The sequence below is a fragment of the Aotus nancymaae genome, unplaced genomic scaffold, assembly GCF_030222135.1.
Source record: "Aotus nancymaae isolate 86718 unplaced genomic scaffold, 86718_ANA_hifiasm-v0.15.2.pri h1tg000046l, whole genome shotgun sequence".
Taxonomy (NCBI): Eukaryota; Metazoa; Chordata; class Mammalia; order Primates; family Aotidae; genus Aotus; species Aotus nancymaae.
The window spans coordinates 14402271-14417867 of NW_026988460.1; the positions used below are offsets into that span (position 1 = coordinate 14402271).

At 43.3% G+C, this 15597-nt stretch overlaps 1 protein-coding gene across 1 annotated transcript in view; it reads left to right on the top strand.

Moving 5' to 3' along the window:
- Nucleotides 1–7415: 7415 nt before the first annotated feature.
- Nucleotides 7416–15597, top strand: part of EDEM1 (ER degradation enhancing alpha-mannosidase like protein 1) — a 33219-nt gene continuing 25037 nt past the window's right edge. Inside the window, exons 1-2 of the mRNA XM_012472164.3 lie at nucleotides 7416–8049; nucleotides 14532–14604. Of these exons, the coding sequence (XP_012327587.2) occupies nucleotides 7541–8049; nucleotides 14532–14604 (582 nt within the window). The 5' untranslated portion in view covers nucleotides 7416–7540. The remainder of the gene's footprint in view (nucleotides 8050–14531; nucleotides 14605–15597) is intronic.

Below are 15597 nucleotides of genomic sequence, written 5' to 3' on the forward strand. Positions count from 1 at the left end.
GAGTTCACCTGAAGTTCACAGCAGCCTTGCTGCTGATCCCCCCAGAGCGGGTGGGCTACTCTGGCACTCTACAGGTCTCTCTGATTCTGTCAAGTAAATTGGGTGTTTGAGGAACTAATTGCTTTGTCTCTTCTCTCCATGTAGGATTGAGTTATACCGATATCCCATTGATTTGGTAATTCCAACTGCTCCAAGGGTCTGGTGGGTTCAGGACTGGAATGGAAGCTTAAATATAATGTAGCAGTCATTTTATGCTATAACATTGAGTTGGCCAAATGCTTTAAGAATGTGCCACAGTGGGGAAAGCACAATGTTTGATGTTTAAAATGTTTTCATTATACAAACTTTCAAGGTTATACCCTCAACTATGTGCATAGCAGTGAAGAAAAGGAAGACAGTGAAGCCTTACAGACTTCCCTTAAGCTTGCTGCTCTGCAAGTATGCAGCCTGCTGCAGGTGTTTCCTGTTAGTTAGTAAATATCCTCCACACATTTGCTGTTTAAAATTCAGCTGTTAATAAAAATGTATACTTTTGTCATTGCTGCCTCTTGGGTGTTCTTAGGGAAACCAGAGCTGGTCATTGTCATGCTGGATGGACTGCAATGGGACGTTTTTAAAAATCTAAGGCACAGCAGTAGTCATTCATTATTCCATTCTATTAACCAGCCCTCTCTTCAGTAAGATAATTATGTCTTGAAATCCCAAGACATCTGGCACTTAGGTAATGCAGATTTCCCAACAGGAATCGGGAGTGGGGGAAACGATACCTTAGCCTCATTTTACTGGGGCTTACAGTAGGGATGTAGGAAAGGAAGGGATGTAGGAAAATAGTTGTTACCTTAAGATGCTAATAGAACTTAATTCTGTGAGGAGTACTGGGTTGGCATTTGGGAAAATGGGTTCTTTCCTTTGCCGTTAACTGATTGTGTGACTGGTGAGTTGCAGAACCCCCTAGTGGCTCCTTAAGTTTTCCCATCTGTGATATGAAGAGGAGATGATTTCTAACCATAACTTCTGCCACTGACAGGCTAATTCTAGCAGCCTAGAGATTTGTGGTTAAAAAGAGAAGAGAGAGAAAATTGCCCATTTGTCCTAGTGAAATATGTTAATATTACATGTTCCTTCAATGAAAGGTAATCCAAAAATACAGAAATTATTTATGTGTTTTAACGTTAAATTTTAGCACAAGGGCTGGAGATTGCAGACATTTTACGGAATGATACAGTAATTTATTTTGTTTGAAGGAAATTCTATAAACATACAGGTTTATATTTTGAAAGGCATTTACAAATGTTAGAGCATTTTCCCCAGACTGCAGAAAATATTTGGTATGCACTCTGGAAAAGTATATACCTACTACCAATTTGAGGGTAAGTGGTTTAAGAGCTAAGGTTTAACCCCTTATGACTGCTGTGTTGCTAGGTTCTGCTAGAAGTTATCTAGAGTTTTGGAGAAACCTGGAATGATGAGAAAATACTCTTTAAAGGGGCTGGAGGACCAACAAAACCATTGTGTCCCCTTTTGGACATGGGAAGTAGAACATTAACCACTTGCTAATTATAGTGTCTCCCCTAACCAATTTTTTTTATTATTTTTATTTTTTATTTTATTTCCCCTAACCAATTCTTATATCATCTACAACTTTGGCCTACCCTCAGTGTTGTACAATGTGTGTCACACAATGTGCTATCTTGCATCTGTGGCTTTAGAGAATACATCATTTCTATCTACTGCTACTCAATACATGAATTAGATAACTCTTCCATTTGTATGTTTTATTCTGTAAGAAATACTCAAATTGCTGTTTTTTTTTTTGTTATTGTTGTTGTTTGTCTTACTATTAGCTAATTTATGAAAGTACTAGCCCTCTCATGATTCAAAGAAGGGTTAAGGATTTACAGAATTCCTACATTCTCTGGAAGCATCAATATCCTAAAGGCTAGAGCATGGTATGGGCATGTACATGATGAATATTTTTGATGATAGTTGATAAATTTGTTTCAATTTGTTTCAGTGGTTTGGTATTAGAGCTGCTAGAAAGGGAATCTCACTATCTTTTTTTCTTTCTTCTTCTTTTTTTTTAATAATGGAATCTCACTCTCACCAGGCTGGAGTGCAGTGGTGCGATCTCAGCTTACTGCAACCTTCGCCTCCCGGGTTCAAGCGATTCTCCTACCTCAGGTTCCCTAGTAGCTAGGACTACAGGTACCTGCCACCATGCCCAGCTAGTTTTTGTATTTTTGGTAGAGATGGGGTTTCACAACATTGGCCAAGCTGGTCTTGAACTCCTGACCTCAAGTGATCCCAAAGGTTAGGATTATAGGTGTGAGCCACCACTCCCAGCCTCACTGTCTTTTTTCTAAGTTCAGTATTTTCTTGAATAAGTTAATTTTTAGGTGCTAAGTCATATCTCTCAAAAATTATAAATACATAAAAAAAAGACACCCATGTCTGAGTAAACACCCCTCCTTATGCTTTGCCTTTACAGATAACTTGTGTCAGTTTCTGACTTAACAAATTTCTAATATTTTCTTTACACAAAAATTTAAAAAGCAAACAAACATACAAACTTTTCTTAAAAAATCACTTTCTTACAGAAGAGGTAGCATACTGATTTGAACATGGCCTTTTTTCTATTTACTGTGTTCTGATGATCTTTCCATATCATCCTTCTTTTACAGCACCATGGTTCCAACTTCATTGTTCTGTGTGTGTGGTTTTCATTGTGCCACTATTCCATAGTATATTTAACTGGTCCCTGTTTATACATATTTGAATTGTTTATAAACTTTTTCCTTTTTTTCTTTTTTTTTTTTTTTGAGACAGAGTCTCGCTCTGTCCCCCAGGCTGGAGTGCAGAGGTGGGATCTCAGCTAACTGCAACCTCCGCCTCCCGGGTTCAAGCAATTCTCCTAAGTAGCTGGGATTACAGGCCTGTGCCCCCACGCCTGGCTAATTTTTGTATCTTTAGTAGAGACAGGGTTTCACCATGTTGGTCAGGCGGGTATTGAACTCCTGACCTCGTGATTTGCCCACCTCAGCCTCCCAAAGTGCTGGGATTACAGATGTGAGCCCCCGTGCCCCAGCCTTTTGCTCTTATTTTTATTTATGTATTTATTTATTTACAGATGGAGTTTCACTTTATTGCCCAGTCTAGAGGGTAGTGGTGTGATCCTAGTCCCTTGCAGCATCAACCTCCTGGGCTCCAGTGATCCTCCCGCCTCAGCCTCCTAGAGTAGCTGGGACTACAGAAATATAACACTGTGCCTGGCTAGTTTTTTTAGTTTTTGTTTTTTGTAGACACTAGGTCTGGCTTGGTTGCCCAGGCTGGTTTCAAACTCCTGGTTTCAAGCAATCTTGCTTCAGCCTCCCAAAAATGTTGAAATTACAGGTGTGAGCCACTGCGCCCAGCCTCTTTGCTTATATAAACAGTACTGTAATGAATCAGTTTGTGCATGTGTAGCAGTTCATAGAAGCACATCTGGGTTAACAAGTAAATGTGATTATACTGGTGCTAATGTTAAACAAAAATTACGGGATGCCACACAATTAAAAATGGAAACTTTTTTACAGACCAGTTTTTCCTGGAAACAGAAGATCCCAGTCTGCCTGAATCAGAATAATAAGGAAGTCCCTTCTGCTTTAACTCTTAGAAAAAAAAGTAACCTGATGTCAACCAATCAGTTATTTTTCATTGTTTTGTGGTTCCTTGCTCCCAACTTACAAAACCCACTATTCCCATTGGGGCTTTAATTCTATTTTGTAGAATGGAGGCTGCCCCATTCATAAATTATGAATAAATGCCAGATCTATAACTAAGTTTGTTACAGTTTTTTCTGACACTAAGCATTGCTAAATGGCCCTTCATGGGGAAGTACTAGTTTGTTTGTTTTTTTCCTTTTTACCAATCTCTGTCCCCTATACCTTTTTAAAAAAAGAGATGAAATCTCACTGTTAGGCAGGTAATTGCACTGGCTATTCACAGGCATGATCATAGCACATGCAGCTTCAAACTAGTGGGCTGAAAGGATCTTCCTGCCTCAGCCTCTCGAGTCGTTGGGCCTATAGGCATGTGTCACTGTGCTTAGCTCCCTGTATCTTGCTAACAGAGCATGTTGACAAACTTGAATTTCTGCCCATGAAAGAGGTTTGAACTGTAATTATATACTTTTTTTTTTTGTAGGCCTTCAGCTTTGCAAAACCGCTACTTTTGAAATTATTATTTTTTTCGGGATGCAGTCTCACTCTGTCACCCAGAATGGAGTGCCATGGCACTATCTCAGCTCAGTGTAACCTTTACCTCCTGGGTTCAAGCGATTCTCATGCCTCAGTCTCCTGAGTAACTGGGGTTACAGGCATCCACCACCACACCCAGCTAATGGTGGTATTTTTAGTAGAGATGGGATTTTACCGTTTTGGCCAGGCTGGTCTCGAACTCCTGACCTTAAGTGATCTGCCCGCTTTGACATCCCAAAGTCCTGGGATTACAGGTGTGAGCCACCACACCCAGCCAGATGCTAGTTTTAAAAGGTTCAGAGTTGAAAAGTATTAACAGTAGGGTTTACTATGTAGTACGGTTGTAAATACTTTATCTATATAATGTAAGTATATATATATGATGTAATTCATGGCTGTGATAAATATTGTCCTCATCACTCACCCGTTTTATGTATGAGAAAATGAGTCCAGAAAAGTAACTTCCCAAGGTCACTCTTAGGACAGAGCTATGATTTGAACATCTGACTTCTGAAGGTGAGTTCTTAGTTGTTACCTCTTTGGCATTCCCCAGAGGCAAGCCATTTTTACATTGAAAAGTGGCTCCTTTCCTTTTTGATCAGTCCCTGATGCTCTGAGCTTACAGAAAAACCTGTCACAAATCAAACTGTTTCTTAAGAGTTGATTTTTGGCCAGGTGTGGTGGCTTATGCCAGTAATCCCAGCACTTTGGGAGGCTGAGGCAGGTGGATCACAAGTTCAGGAATGCGAGACCAGCCTGGCCAAAATGGTGAAACCCCATCTCTACTAAAAATACAAAAATTAGCTGGGTGTGGTGAGAGGCACCTGTAATCCCAGCTACTCGGGAGGCTGAGGCAAGAGAATCGTTTGAACTGGGGAGGCAGAGGTTGCAGTGAGCCGAGATCATGCCATTGCATTCCAGCTTGGGCAACAGGGCAAGACTGTCTCAGGGAAAAAAAAAAAAAAAAAGTTGATTTTTAAGGCTGGAATTTTCTGATTAGGTATGGGTGTTGTCCCAATCTTATCAGCTATATTTACCTTAAGGGGAGTCCTAATCTAAAGGATTAGCACAAAATAACCTATTTCTTTCATTTCAGTTTCATTCCAGAAGGAAACACTTTCTGAACCTATGCCCTAATTCCTAGGCTATGCCTTGCAGGGCACTAATGTCAAAACTGTTGCCTTTGGGTGGCTTGGAAAGAGCAGAGGGACCTGTCTTTGCTCAAGGGCTAGCTATTTGAATTGCACATTTCCCTAAAGTGTAGTAATTCTTTTCCTTCCTAGAGCCAACAGGCTCTGACAATTGAGCCCCCAACCTGATTTCTTCCATGGTTTGTGGAATAAGCCTTACAATGTTTTCTATGAAGATTAAATGAGCACACATGTCAGAGCGTTTTGAAAACCATCAGTTTGACCATGAGGAGTATCTTTCAGGAGTTGGATGGTTTTCTCTGGATATTAAAAGATTCATTTTTTATAAGAGTTTTTTTCTAACATCAAGACAGGAGCTGTCCTCAATGTGGCCTCTAGTTAACCAGATCAAATTTAAGTCAAAATTTGTAATAAAGTAGCTCCGGAAGGAAACATACAATATGCAACTTGATATTTACATTTAGTTTGTGAGTTCCAGGAAGGCGGAAGTTCAGGATCAAGGGCGGGAGCTGGGCTGCCAGCACAGTCCCTAGGCATCCTTCACAGAGGGGGAAAAAGCAGAAGCCATGTAGTCAGTCTTAAGACCCTGGCTTAAGTTGTCTTTGTAATCTTTTTGCTGGTTGGGCTGCTTGGAATGTCTCAATGTTGAGAAAGAACAAGGCTCAGCCAACAGAAAGGACCTTCCTCTGTGCCAGCTACCATGTCCTGTAATCAAGTGTTTCTTAGTTCCCCTTACACCTCTATATTTCAAAAAGTCCTCTGACCCTGAAAATGTGATGAGAGTGCCACCTGCAACTTACCTTCTTATGCACTCACTTGGTCACTCAGCCAATATCTGATTTGGTGGTCTAGTCAGGTCTTGCTTCTCAAGCTTTTCAGAAACGCTGATGAAACAGGCATAGGGTCTAAACTTAGGGAGGGCAAACCTTACAGCCAATTCTAAACGCAGCAAGCAAAATAAATAAACGCCTAAGCCCTTGAATCTTTATGTGAAAGCCATAGCCCTTTAGAGCTAACATTTGTCACCTTCTTAATTATCATAGGAAGTAGATACAGAGGGGTAAAGTGATTTAACTAGGAATCTACCCTACACCTGAAAGGTTAGGTCATTAATTGCGTGTGCACGGGAGAGATGGTGGGATGGGAAGGACAGGAAAAGACATGTTTAGATATATCTGGTAAGTAATTTGGTGGTGGTGGCAGCCTCGATTCCTACTCACAACCCTACCCCCTCTTTTTTAAAAAATCGCATTTCCGAGACAAAAGGAATATAACATAACTCAGTATTTCCTGAAACTGCCAGTTTCTAAGAACTGCCCAAGAGTACTTACACGCATATTCCCAAGACCACTGGAGTTCGATAGGTAGGGATCTGCGGATATGTGTTTTACAAGCATGAGCGATTCTTACAAATTGTGTGTTGAAATCAAGAGCAGAATTTATGCTACTGTTTTGTGCACTCCTTGAGCTAAAAGGGAGTATCCTATCCCATCCATAAACAGACACCTAAGTTATAAAACTTATGCCCTCGATTTGCAAAAATAGCTTCTTTTATGCAGAAACGTTCCTTTCCCTTCTTTTCCTTATCTATCTTTTAACTGTCATCACTACTAACCTAGACCTGAGTGGCTTTTTCCAGTCAGCTCGGCCGGACACACGCTCTAAAGGGACCTGATCTACCCAAGGCCAGGCGGTCTGGGGCCACGTCTGTGTCCGGCTGCCGTGCCGCGCTCCCATTGGCTGCAAGTTCCCTCGCCTGAGCCGGAGAGGCTCCAGCTCGCCACGCCAACCCCAGCGGGCTCCGGACCGCCCAGGGGGCGGGGCTAGGGCGGCGGGGCGGGGCCCGGGTGAGGGGCGGGGCCTCGGGGCGCCGTGGACGTCCCGGCGGCCAACCGCGCGGGAGGGAGTCCCGGGCCGCGCCCCGCAAGGCCGGGCCCAGGCCGGGCCAATCTCGGGCCACTGGGCCGGCGGACGCGGGTCCTGGCTGGCCCGCCCGAGAGCCTGGGGGTTGGGGACAATGGGCTAGTTCCTGGTGCGTCACGGGGGAGTTCCTTAAAGGGGAAGTGAGCCGGGCTTCGAGGCTAGCGCGGGGTGCGGTAGTCGACGGGGGAGGCCCCCGCGCTTTAAAATAATGCCTGCGGTGCCCGCGCGACCATGCAATGGAGAGCGCTCGTCCTGGGGCTGGTGCTCCTCCGGCTTGGCCTCCATGGAGTATTGTGGCTCGTCTTCGGGCTGGGGCCCAGCATGGGTTTCTACCAGCGCTTTCCGCTCAGCTTCGGCTTCCAGCGTCTGAGGAGCCCCGACGGCCCCGCGTCGCCCGCCTCGGGCCCAGTGGGCCGGCCTGAGGGGCTGTCAGGGCCGTCGTGGCTGCAGCCGCCGGGAACCGGGGCGGCGCGGGGCCCGCAGCAGGCTCCGCGGCGTCCCGGGCCGGGAGTGTGCGGCCCGGCCCATTGGGGCTACGTGCTGGGCGGCCAGGACCGCGGCCCGGACGAGTACGAGAAGCGCTACAGCGGCGCCTTCCCTCCGCAGCTGCGTGCCCAGATGCGCGACCTGGCACGGGGCATGTTCGTCTTTGGCTACGACAACTACATGGCGCACGCCTTCCCCCAGGACGAGCTCAACCCCATCCACTGCCGCGGCCGTGGGCCTGACCGCGGGGACCCGTGAGTAGCCCCCGCCGCCTGGGGCCGCGCGCTCACGCGCTTCCTTCTGCCCTCAGCGCCGGGGTTCAGCCCTCTGTCCTCCGGGTCCCTCGAGGGCGCCAGGGCTGTTAGGGTCCCGGGCAGCGCCTCCGCGCCGTGCCCCGCCTGAGTCCCTGTGGGGATTCCCGAGCTTGAGGGTGCAGGGTGGGCTGGTAGCCTTCCTCTCTTGACGCTTCCGGAATCTCCGAACTTAAGAACCGCTGTCCAGCTCAGTGTCTTACACGTGAGGAAACTGAGGCCCAGAGACCAGAAGGGACAGTGGCAGTGCCAAGGGCTGGCTTGGAGGGCTTTCCACTTCCATCTCGAGCCCCTCCTCCGGATGAACATAAACTCTAAATGAAATCTCCATTCTCCCCGTGTAAACGCAGCTTTAGAACAAACCTTAACCCCCGCCCCACCTCCATCAGATTTCCACACCCAGGTCTTTTCTGTGTAAAAATCCAGGAGTTGATCCCGAGAAAGGACTTCTCTTCAAAGGCGTCCGTTGAGTTCGAGGCAAAACGGGGTTATAGCCTGTCTCCTTCACAGGGTCTGCTTCTTAGGCTCAGGGTTGTTAGGTGGCGGGGAGGGATGCTATGTGGCCCACATTTGAGGTCCAGATACTTGGGGTGAAATTCATTGTATGCTGAATTGACTGTCAGCGTCGTTGCTCTGTACAATCTGTCCTATAAATTCCCCCATTCTGGTGGCGTGGTTGTCAGGGAAGGTCAGCCAGTCCTCACAGTCCCACCAGCCTTGTTTGCAAAGGCTGAGGTCCAAGGGTCACTGCTGTTGACATCAAAGTCCAAGAGGGCAACACACCCAGCTAAAGACCTCTTACCTGGAGGGAAGGAATGTGCATTGCCATAGACCCTGTTAGTCCAGATAAGTGACTCCCCTCTCCTAGATGGGAGTTGGTTTGCTCAGTGTCTTGGCACTGTCTGGAGCAAGCGTTTTCCTTTACCTGGAGGAAAGCAGTGGAATCCAGTCCTTAGGTTCTGATAAGGAAGCCTATAGACTAAACGGACTTGAGTTTTTAAAATGGTTTGGTTACCTAAAAATTTATGTTTTAAATTGCAGTTTGAGAGCATGATTTCTACTGAAGCAAGGGGACATCCCAGGCTAAATTTAAAGGACTGAGCCTTTTGAAAATTGTAGGAAACCGATGAGTTTTTCTTGCTGAACCATAGCATTTATACGTATAAGTGTAGTTTCTATCTCAATTTTTTTGAGAAAAAATATTGAATTTTGAAAAGTATTTGGCCTTTCCAGATTTTAAGAAATGTGTGAATTATTTGGCTCACTTAACTCGAGGAGACTTTATAAATGTATTTTCTATCTCAGTTTTTTTGGGGAGGGGAATAAACTTCATTAAATTGTGGCCTTTTTTTTGTCCGCCTACATCATGCTTTGATGTTTTTTCTTTTTAAATCAACATCGTTAAATTTTGAAAAAAGTCGTAAAATCCCACCATTTATTTTAAATTTATGTTTGCCACTAGCTCCTGCCCATATGCCTACACATTTTTTGCGTAGTTTCGATCATAGTATGTGTACATAGTTTGGATCTTAATTTGTGCTTTTCCACTAGTGTACTTGGTATGAGAAGGGAGAGAGCACTTTCAGTAAGTGCCTTTATTCTTGCTTACAGACTGTTTCTCAGATTGCCTTTTACCTGGTGGACTGAAGTTGAAAACAGTTTAACAGGGAATTGTGGTAACACTCTTATTTGAGAATATGATGGTTTGGAGAGTGAGTTGATGACATTTTAATGTTTTTCTTAATGAACCTTAAGAGCACACCTGGAGAACCTTAAGACTCCCTTCCCAGCAAAGTGAGGTGGTGGTTGATTTTTCCTTGCTGGAGTTCGAGGTATCATGTGTGCCATTGGCCTTTATTTCAGGATGAAGGCTGCTGATGAGTGTCTTGGTTTGATTATGCATTGGTTAGGTTATGTGTAAGGTCAGGTCAGGTTTGAGACTGATGTGTTATTGGAAAGAAGGTGTTAGAAGTATTGGGGAGGTTGGGATGGCATTAGGGACGGCTTGTGCCCTGAGTTGGGTGGGGCTGTTGGTTGGTAAACCTTTGTTGTCTTTGAGGAGGCCAAAGAAGGTTTGAGTTGACTCATTACACTTGTCACTTACAGAGTAGAAAAGTTAGTTTTTTGTACTCGCTTTCCTTTAACTCCTCTCAGGCTTTGCTATTTTTTTTTAATATTTTTTAAAAAATTTTATTTTTAGTACATAGTAGGTGTATATATTTATAGAGTACATGAGGTATTTTGGCACAGGTATGCAATTCGTAATAATCACATCATGGAAAATTGGGTATCCAGCCCCTCAAGCATTTTTCCTTTGTGTTGTAAACTATCCAATTATACTTAGTTATTTTTAAATGTACGATTAAATTATTGTTGACTGTAGTCCTCCTGTTGTGCTATCAAATACTAGGTCTTGAGGAAAGTTTAGAACCAGAGTATGTCATGCTGGCTTTGAAACAGGATAGTACTTCACATCCCCAAACTAATCTATAATAAAAATCATATTTTGTGTTTGTTTGTTTAATAGACAAGGTCTTGTTTTATCAACCAGGCTGTGCAGTGGCATAATGATAACTCACTGCAGCCTTGAAATCCTGGGCTCAAGCAGCCCTCCCGCCTCAGCTTCCAAAATAGGTGGGACTAGAGGTGTGTCCCACCATGCTTGGCTAATTAAAAAAAAAATTCTGTAGAAATGGGGTCTCACTTTGTTGTCTAGGTTGGTCTTGAACCCCTGGCCTCAAATAGTCTTGCTGGGATTATAGGTGTGAGCCACTAAGCCCAGCCAAAAATCTTTCAGATTTTAAAAAATCAAATGTATTCTAATGATTCATTTAACAAGAGTGAATTTGCCATTAGAATATTATATAAAAAGTATACATACAAAATATTGGTGCAAAACAGTCTTATCTTTTCTCTGTATTCATATGTACTCCAAGCTTATCTTGCATCAAGTACATGTAACGTGTTCTTGGGGAGGTGTTTGGTAGGGAGTTAACATGAAGTAAATAAAACCTGAATACTCTAAAAATAGCAAATCTTTCTAAAACTTCAGATAACTATGCAAAGTGCGTTCTCACATCCTCAATTTGGGTTGGAGGTTCCAAATTTAAAGTTTCTTTGAGTAAATGTGGATATTATATTTTTGTAATCCTGTGAATGGTAAACTATAGTTCTGGACTTTGGGCACGTGACCATTCTCAATTTCTTCTCTACTGTATTGCTATTAAAACAACAAAGCAAATCTAAAGCCAAACAAACACCTGCCCCTCAAATGCTTAGGTACTACTAGCTCAAGATGGCCTCCTCTACATTTCTCTTTCTTTGAACAGTCCTGCCCTCTTTCAGAGTCAGACTCGTGTTGTTTCCGTGACACCATCTAACTGTTTGAAGATGATTCTCCTTGATTTACTCAGTTCTCCTTTTGATTCCTTTCCTTTGAGCTGTGATTCCACATTTTAACCTTGTTTGAGAATTGAGTGCTGTTGTGTATTCACCTTCATTTCCCTTTGTCTTATCTCTCCAGATTATCAATCCCTTGAACACAGGGACTGTTTCTTGTATTATCTCTGTGCCTACACCACACCAGGTAGATTTCTGAACAGCTGTTACATGTTAAGTATACGTGGGATTTTTTTTTAAAAACATGTATGTTTGATTTTGTTAGCTGCATAATAAAAATTTTCTATCAAAGGCCATGGTTTTCTCCATCTTTTCTGTTTTGAGGTGAACTTTAAGAATTCACAGGGGGGTGAATGCCATGAACATTTGTACCTAGTGAAGTAAGTGGAGCATTTAGTTGTGCAGTTCAGCCAACTGGTTACAGGGAAAGGTATTGAGATTCTTGGCTTCATGCACTTATAAAGGTATCAGGTTAGGCTGGACGTTGACAAGAATATCTACAAAGAAAAAATCCAGAGTCTTACCTGCATAGTGGGCTGGCATATATGGAGTCATAATAATTTCGTGCTGTTAGGCCAGGAGAGTTTTACGGTGTTTATTTTTTTTTTCCTTCATCCTCACTCCCACTTCCCCCTTATTTTGGCACATTTTGAAAGAGGATGTAGGAATTATTTGGTAAGAAAGAATTTAAAGTGTGCTAATGAATACTCCAGATCTTGGAGTGGATTTGTCTGACTAGAGTGGAGAGAAGGAACCCCACATTTACTGCAAATACTTTTTTTTTTCCTGTGGCATCTCATTAATTTTTAGTGACTGCTTGGGCATGGTAAAAGAAATATTTTAAGCCTGGGTCTCTCTTAGTTATAGATTAAAAGGCAAAGCACAATAAAACATGGAAAGGAGTTCAGTGCTCACAGTGAGTACCTTCCTTCCATGGGCCTGTGCAAGTGGAGAGAGTGACACATGCCACAGATCTCAGTGTGACTCAGGAGAGGGGAGTTACATGTGTTTCTCCTGATTGCCATCTAGCTTGGGTGCTGTGTGGTGAGGGAGCTATTTTCTGATGAGGTGGGCTGTTAAAGCCCACTCTGTTTCTAAGCAGCAGAGCAACATAGTTAAATATTTACACACAGCAGAACATTCTTGAGTTGGCATAATTGGGTGTGAAGATCTCCTTGTCTCCTTTGAGCCCTTCCTACAACCCTGGCATTTTTTGTATCCTTCTTGGCTGTCACTTGCCCTTGAGAGGCATATTTGAATCCATAGCTCTCACCTTGAGGGGACCTTTTGCTATCGTGTAAGTTTATTTCCAAAGAATCAACAAGTAGAAGAAACAGGTGCAATTTTCCAGCCAAGCAGTTTGCTCACTTCCCAGCTTATAGGAAATGAGATAGCTATAGCCCCCATATATATCTTGTTTCAAAAAACTGTATCTAAGATTTTACTATAAATTCTTTGCTTTAGATTAGGTGGCATAACAGCATAATACAAGGCAACTGGAAGGTTCAAATAAAATCAGACATTGGAGTTGTTATGCTCTTTTACATAAGCCCCATTTCTCTCCAGCTGAGGCACAGGCCTTTCAGAGAACACAGCGAGCCATCACAACATGGGAGGTGCTGTGCACCAGAGGCTTCTCTCACTGGGAAGTGAGATAAGGACCATTAGGTGCCGGGTGCAGTGGCTCACGCCTGCAATCCCAGCACTTTGGGAGGCCGAGGCGGGTGGATCACGAGGTCAAGAGATCGAGACCATCCTGGTCAACATGGTGAAACCCCATCTCTACTAAAAATACAAAAAATTAGCTGGGCATGGTGGCGCGTGCCTGTTATCCCAGCTTCTCAGGAGGCTGAGGCAGGAGAATAGCCTGAACCCAGGAGGCGGAGGTTGCAGTGAGCCGAGATCGCGCCATTGCACTCCAGCCTGGGTAACAAGAGCGAAACTCCGTCTCAAAAAAAACAAAAGGACCATTAGGTGACCCAAAGAGCAGATAAAGTGCTCTGGGATACGATGCAAGACTGCAGATATTAATGAATCTTGCTGAAAATAAAACTGGAGCTTTTTTGCTTTGGTTGCTAATAAAATCTTTAAACAGTTGTCTTATGTCTTCTCTTACTATCATTTTTTCCAAGCTTCTGCACTTATTTTCTGGGTTTGTGGGAATGGGACAAAGGAATAAATGAAGCCCCCAGAATTTCTCAAACTGTCCTTTATTGCTTTGGCTAGTTCTTCATCCCTACTCTCCCAGATATATTAGTTTTTTTGTTGTGACTTTTTTTTTAAGTGTTATAAAGACATAGCACAGTGCCTGAGGAGCTTCACCGTCATTGCCATCCTGACGTTGGTTTCTTGAGGTTGTTTCAGAATGGAAAATTGGTGTTGATTTTGGGGGTGAGAGGTGTGTGGCAGAAACATTTATGTAGCTCCAGTTACGAAGGAAAAAAGGCCTCAATTCCTGCTGTGGTTCGTGTTAAATGATATCTCAGAATTAATGGAAATAATGGAGACCCTTTGGATGAGATGTTAATGAAGAAATGGTGTAAAGAATTCATACCCCCAATCATAGGGCAGATGAGTAATACTGACACTTCTTTTTTGTGTATGATAGGCTGTGGTGTCTAATTTCTATATTAAAGTATTACTGGTGGGTCGTATGACACGGGCTCTTCTTCCTAATAATTGTGAAATCAGAGCTTTTTCAAGTTGGACAGGACTAAAGAGATTGTCTCTGGTGGTAAACCTGAATCTCAGAGAGAGGAGATGACTCACAGCCTCCTGACTTCCCATGAGCATTCTTTCCACTCTAGTACAAGTGTTGTCTCTGCAGTTTTGTGACTCGATTCTACTTATGGACACCATAGAAAGTATTGCTTTTGGGATAGAAAGACCTTTACCATACTAATTCACCCGTAATTAGTTCCTGAATAAATAAGAGTTGCTGGCAATTATAGTTTCTGATGGGTGTTTAGTTTTGTCTTCTCTTTTAAAATAAAGTCTTTTTGTTTAATTTTAATTTTCTTTTTCAGTTCAAATCTGAACATCAATGATGTACTAGGGAACTACTCATTGACTCTTGTTGATGCACTGGATACACTTGCAGTAAGTGTTCACCTTTTTTAAAAAAATTGAGATGTTTTGGAGTTGATTATCCCTAGTTCTCTCCAGCAATGGGAATTCCAAGGAGCCTGATAAGTCAAAATGTATTGTTAGCTTTGATAACTGTTACTTATTTTAATGACCTTAATGGGGAGAACAAGAAAAGCGTTGAAGGTTAAATGACAGGAAATGTGATTCCATTAAAAAAAGGAGAAAAAGGCCGGGTGCGGTGGCTCAAGCCTGTAATCCCAGCACTTTGGGAGGGCGAGGCGGGTGGATAACAAGGTCAAGAGATCGAGACCATCCTGGTCAAAATGGTGAAACCCCGTCTCTACTAATACAAAAAATTAGCTGGGCATGGTGGCGCATGCCTGTAATCCCAGCTACTCAGGAGGCTGAGGCAGAGAATTGCCTGAACCCAAGAGGCGGAGGTTGCAGTGACTGAGATCGCACCATTGCACTCCAGCCTGGGTAACGAGCGAAACTCCGTCTCAAAAAAAAAAAGGAGAAGAAATGTATGATTGATTTTAGGGAACCTATTTTTTTTTCTTTTTCTTTTTTACCAGTTTGTGTCTTCCCTGAAAGAACCTATAGCGAATCTCATTAATATTGATAATTACTCTAGTTGCTATTCCAGGAGTAAAAGAGAGAAGATCTCAGGGTCGGCAGGTACCCTAAAATACCATCTAGCTACTTGCCCTCCCAAGGGCAAGCTGGAGCCCTAGTGCCAGTCCTTATGCGGGGCTCTCTAGAAACTCTTCTCTGTTATTTACTACTTCCTGTTTTGTGGACACTCCATGCCTGAGCTGCCTATATGGGTGCTGACATTATCTCCTCATTCTGTGGTTTTGCTCATTGAGTCTGGAGAACTGGAGACCTTTGAGCAGATACCCAGAAGCACCTTGAAGGGAATGTGGCACTTAGTGCACGGTGCCATGTCTGTGTGCTTCGTCTGCTTCACCTTTTGCCATAAAACAGTTTCCAGGGGACTGTATT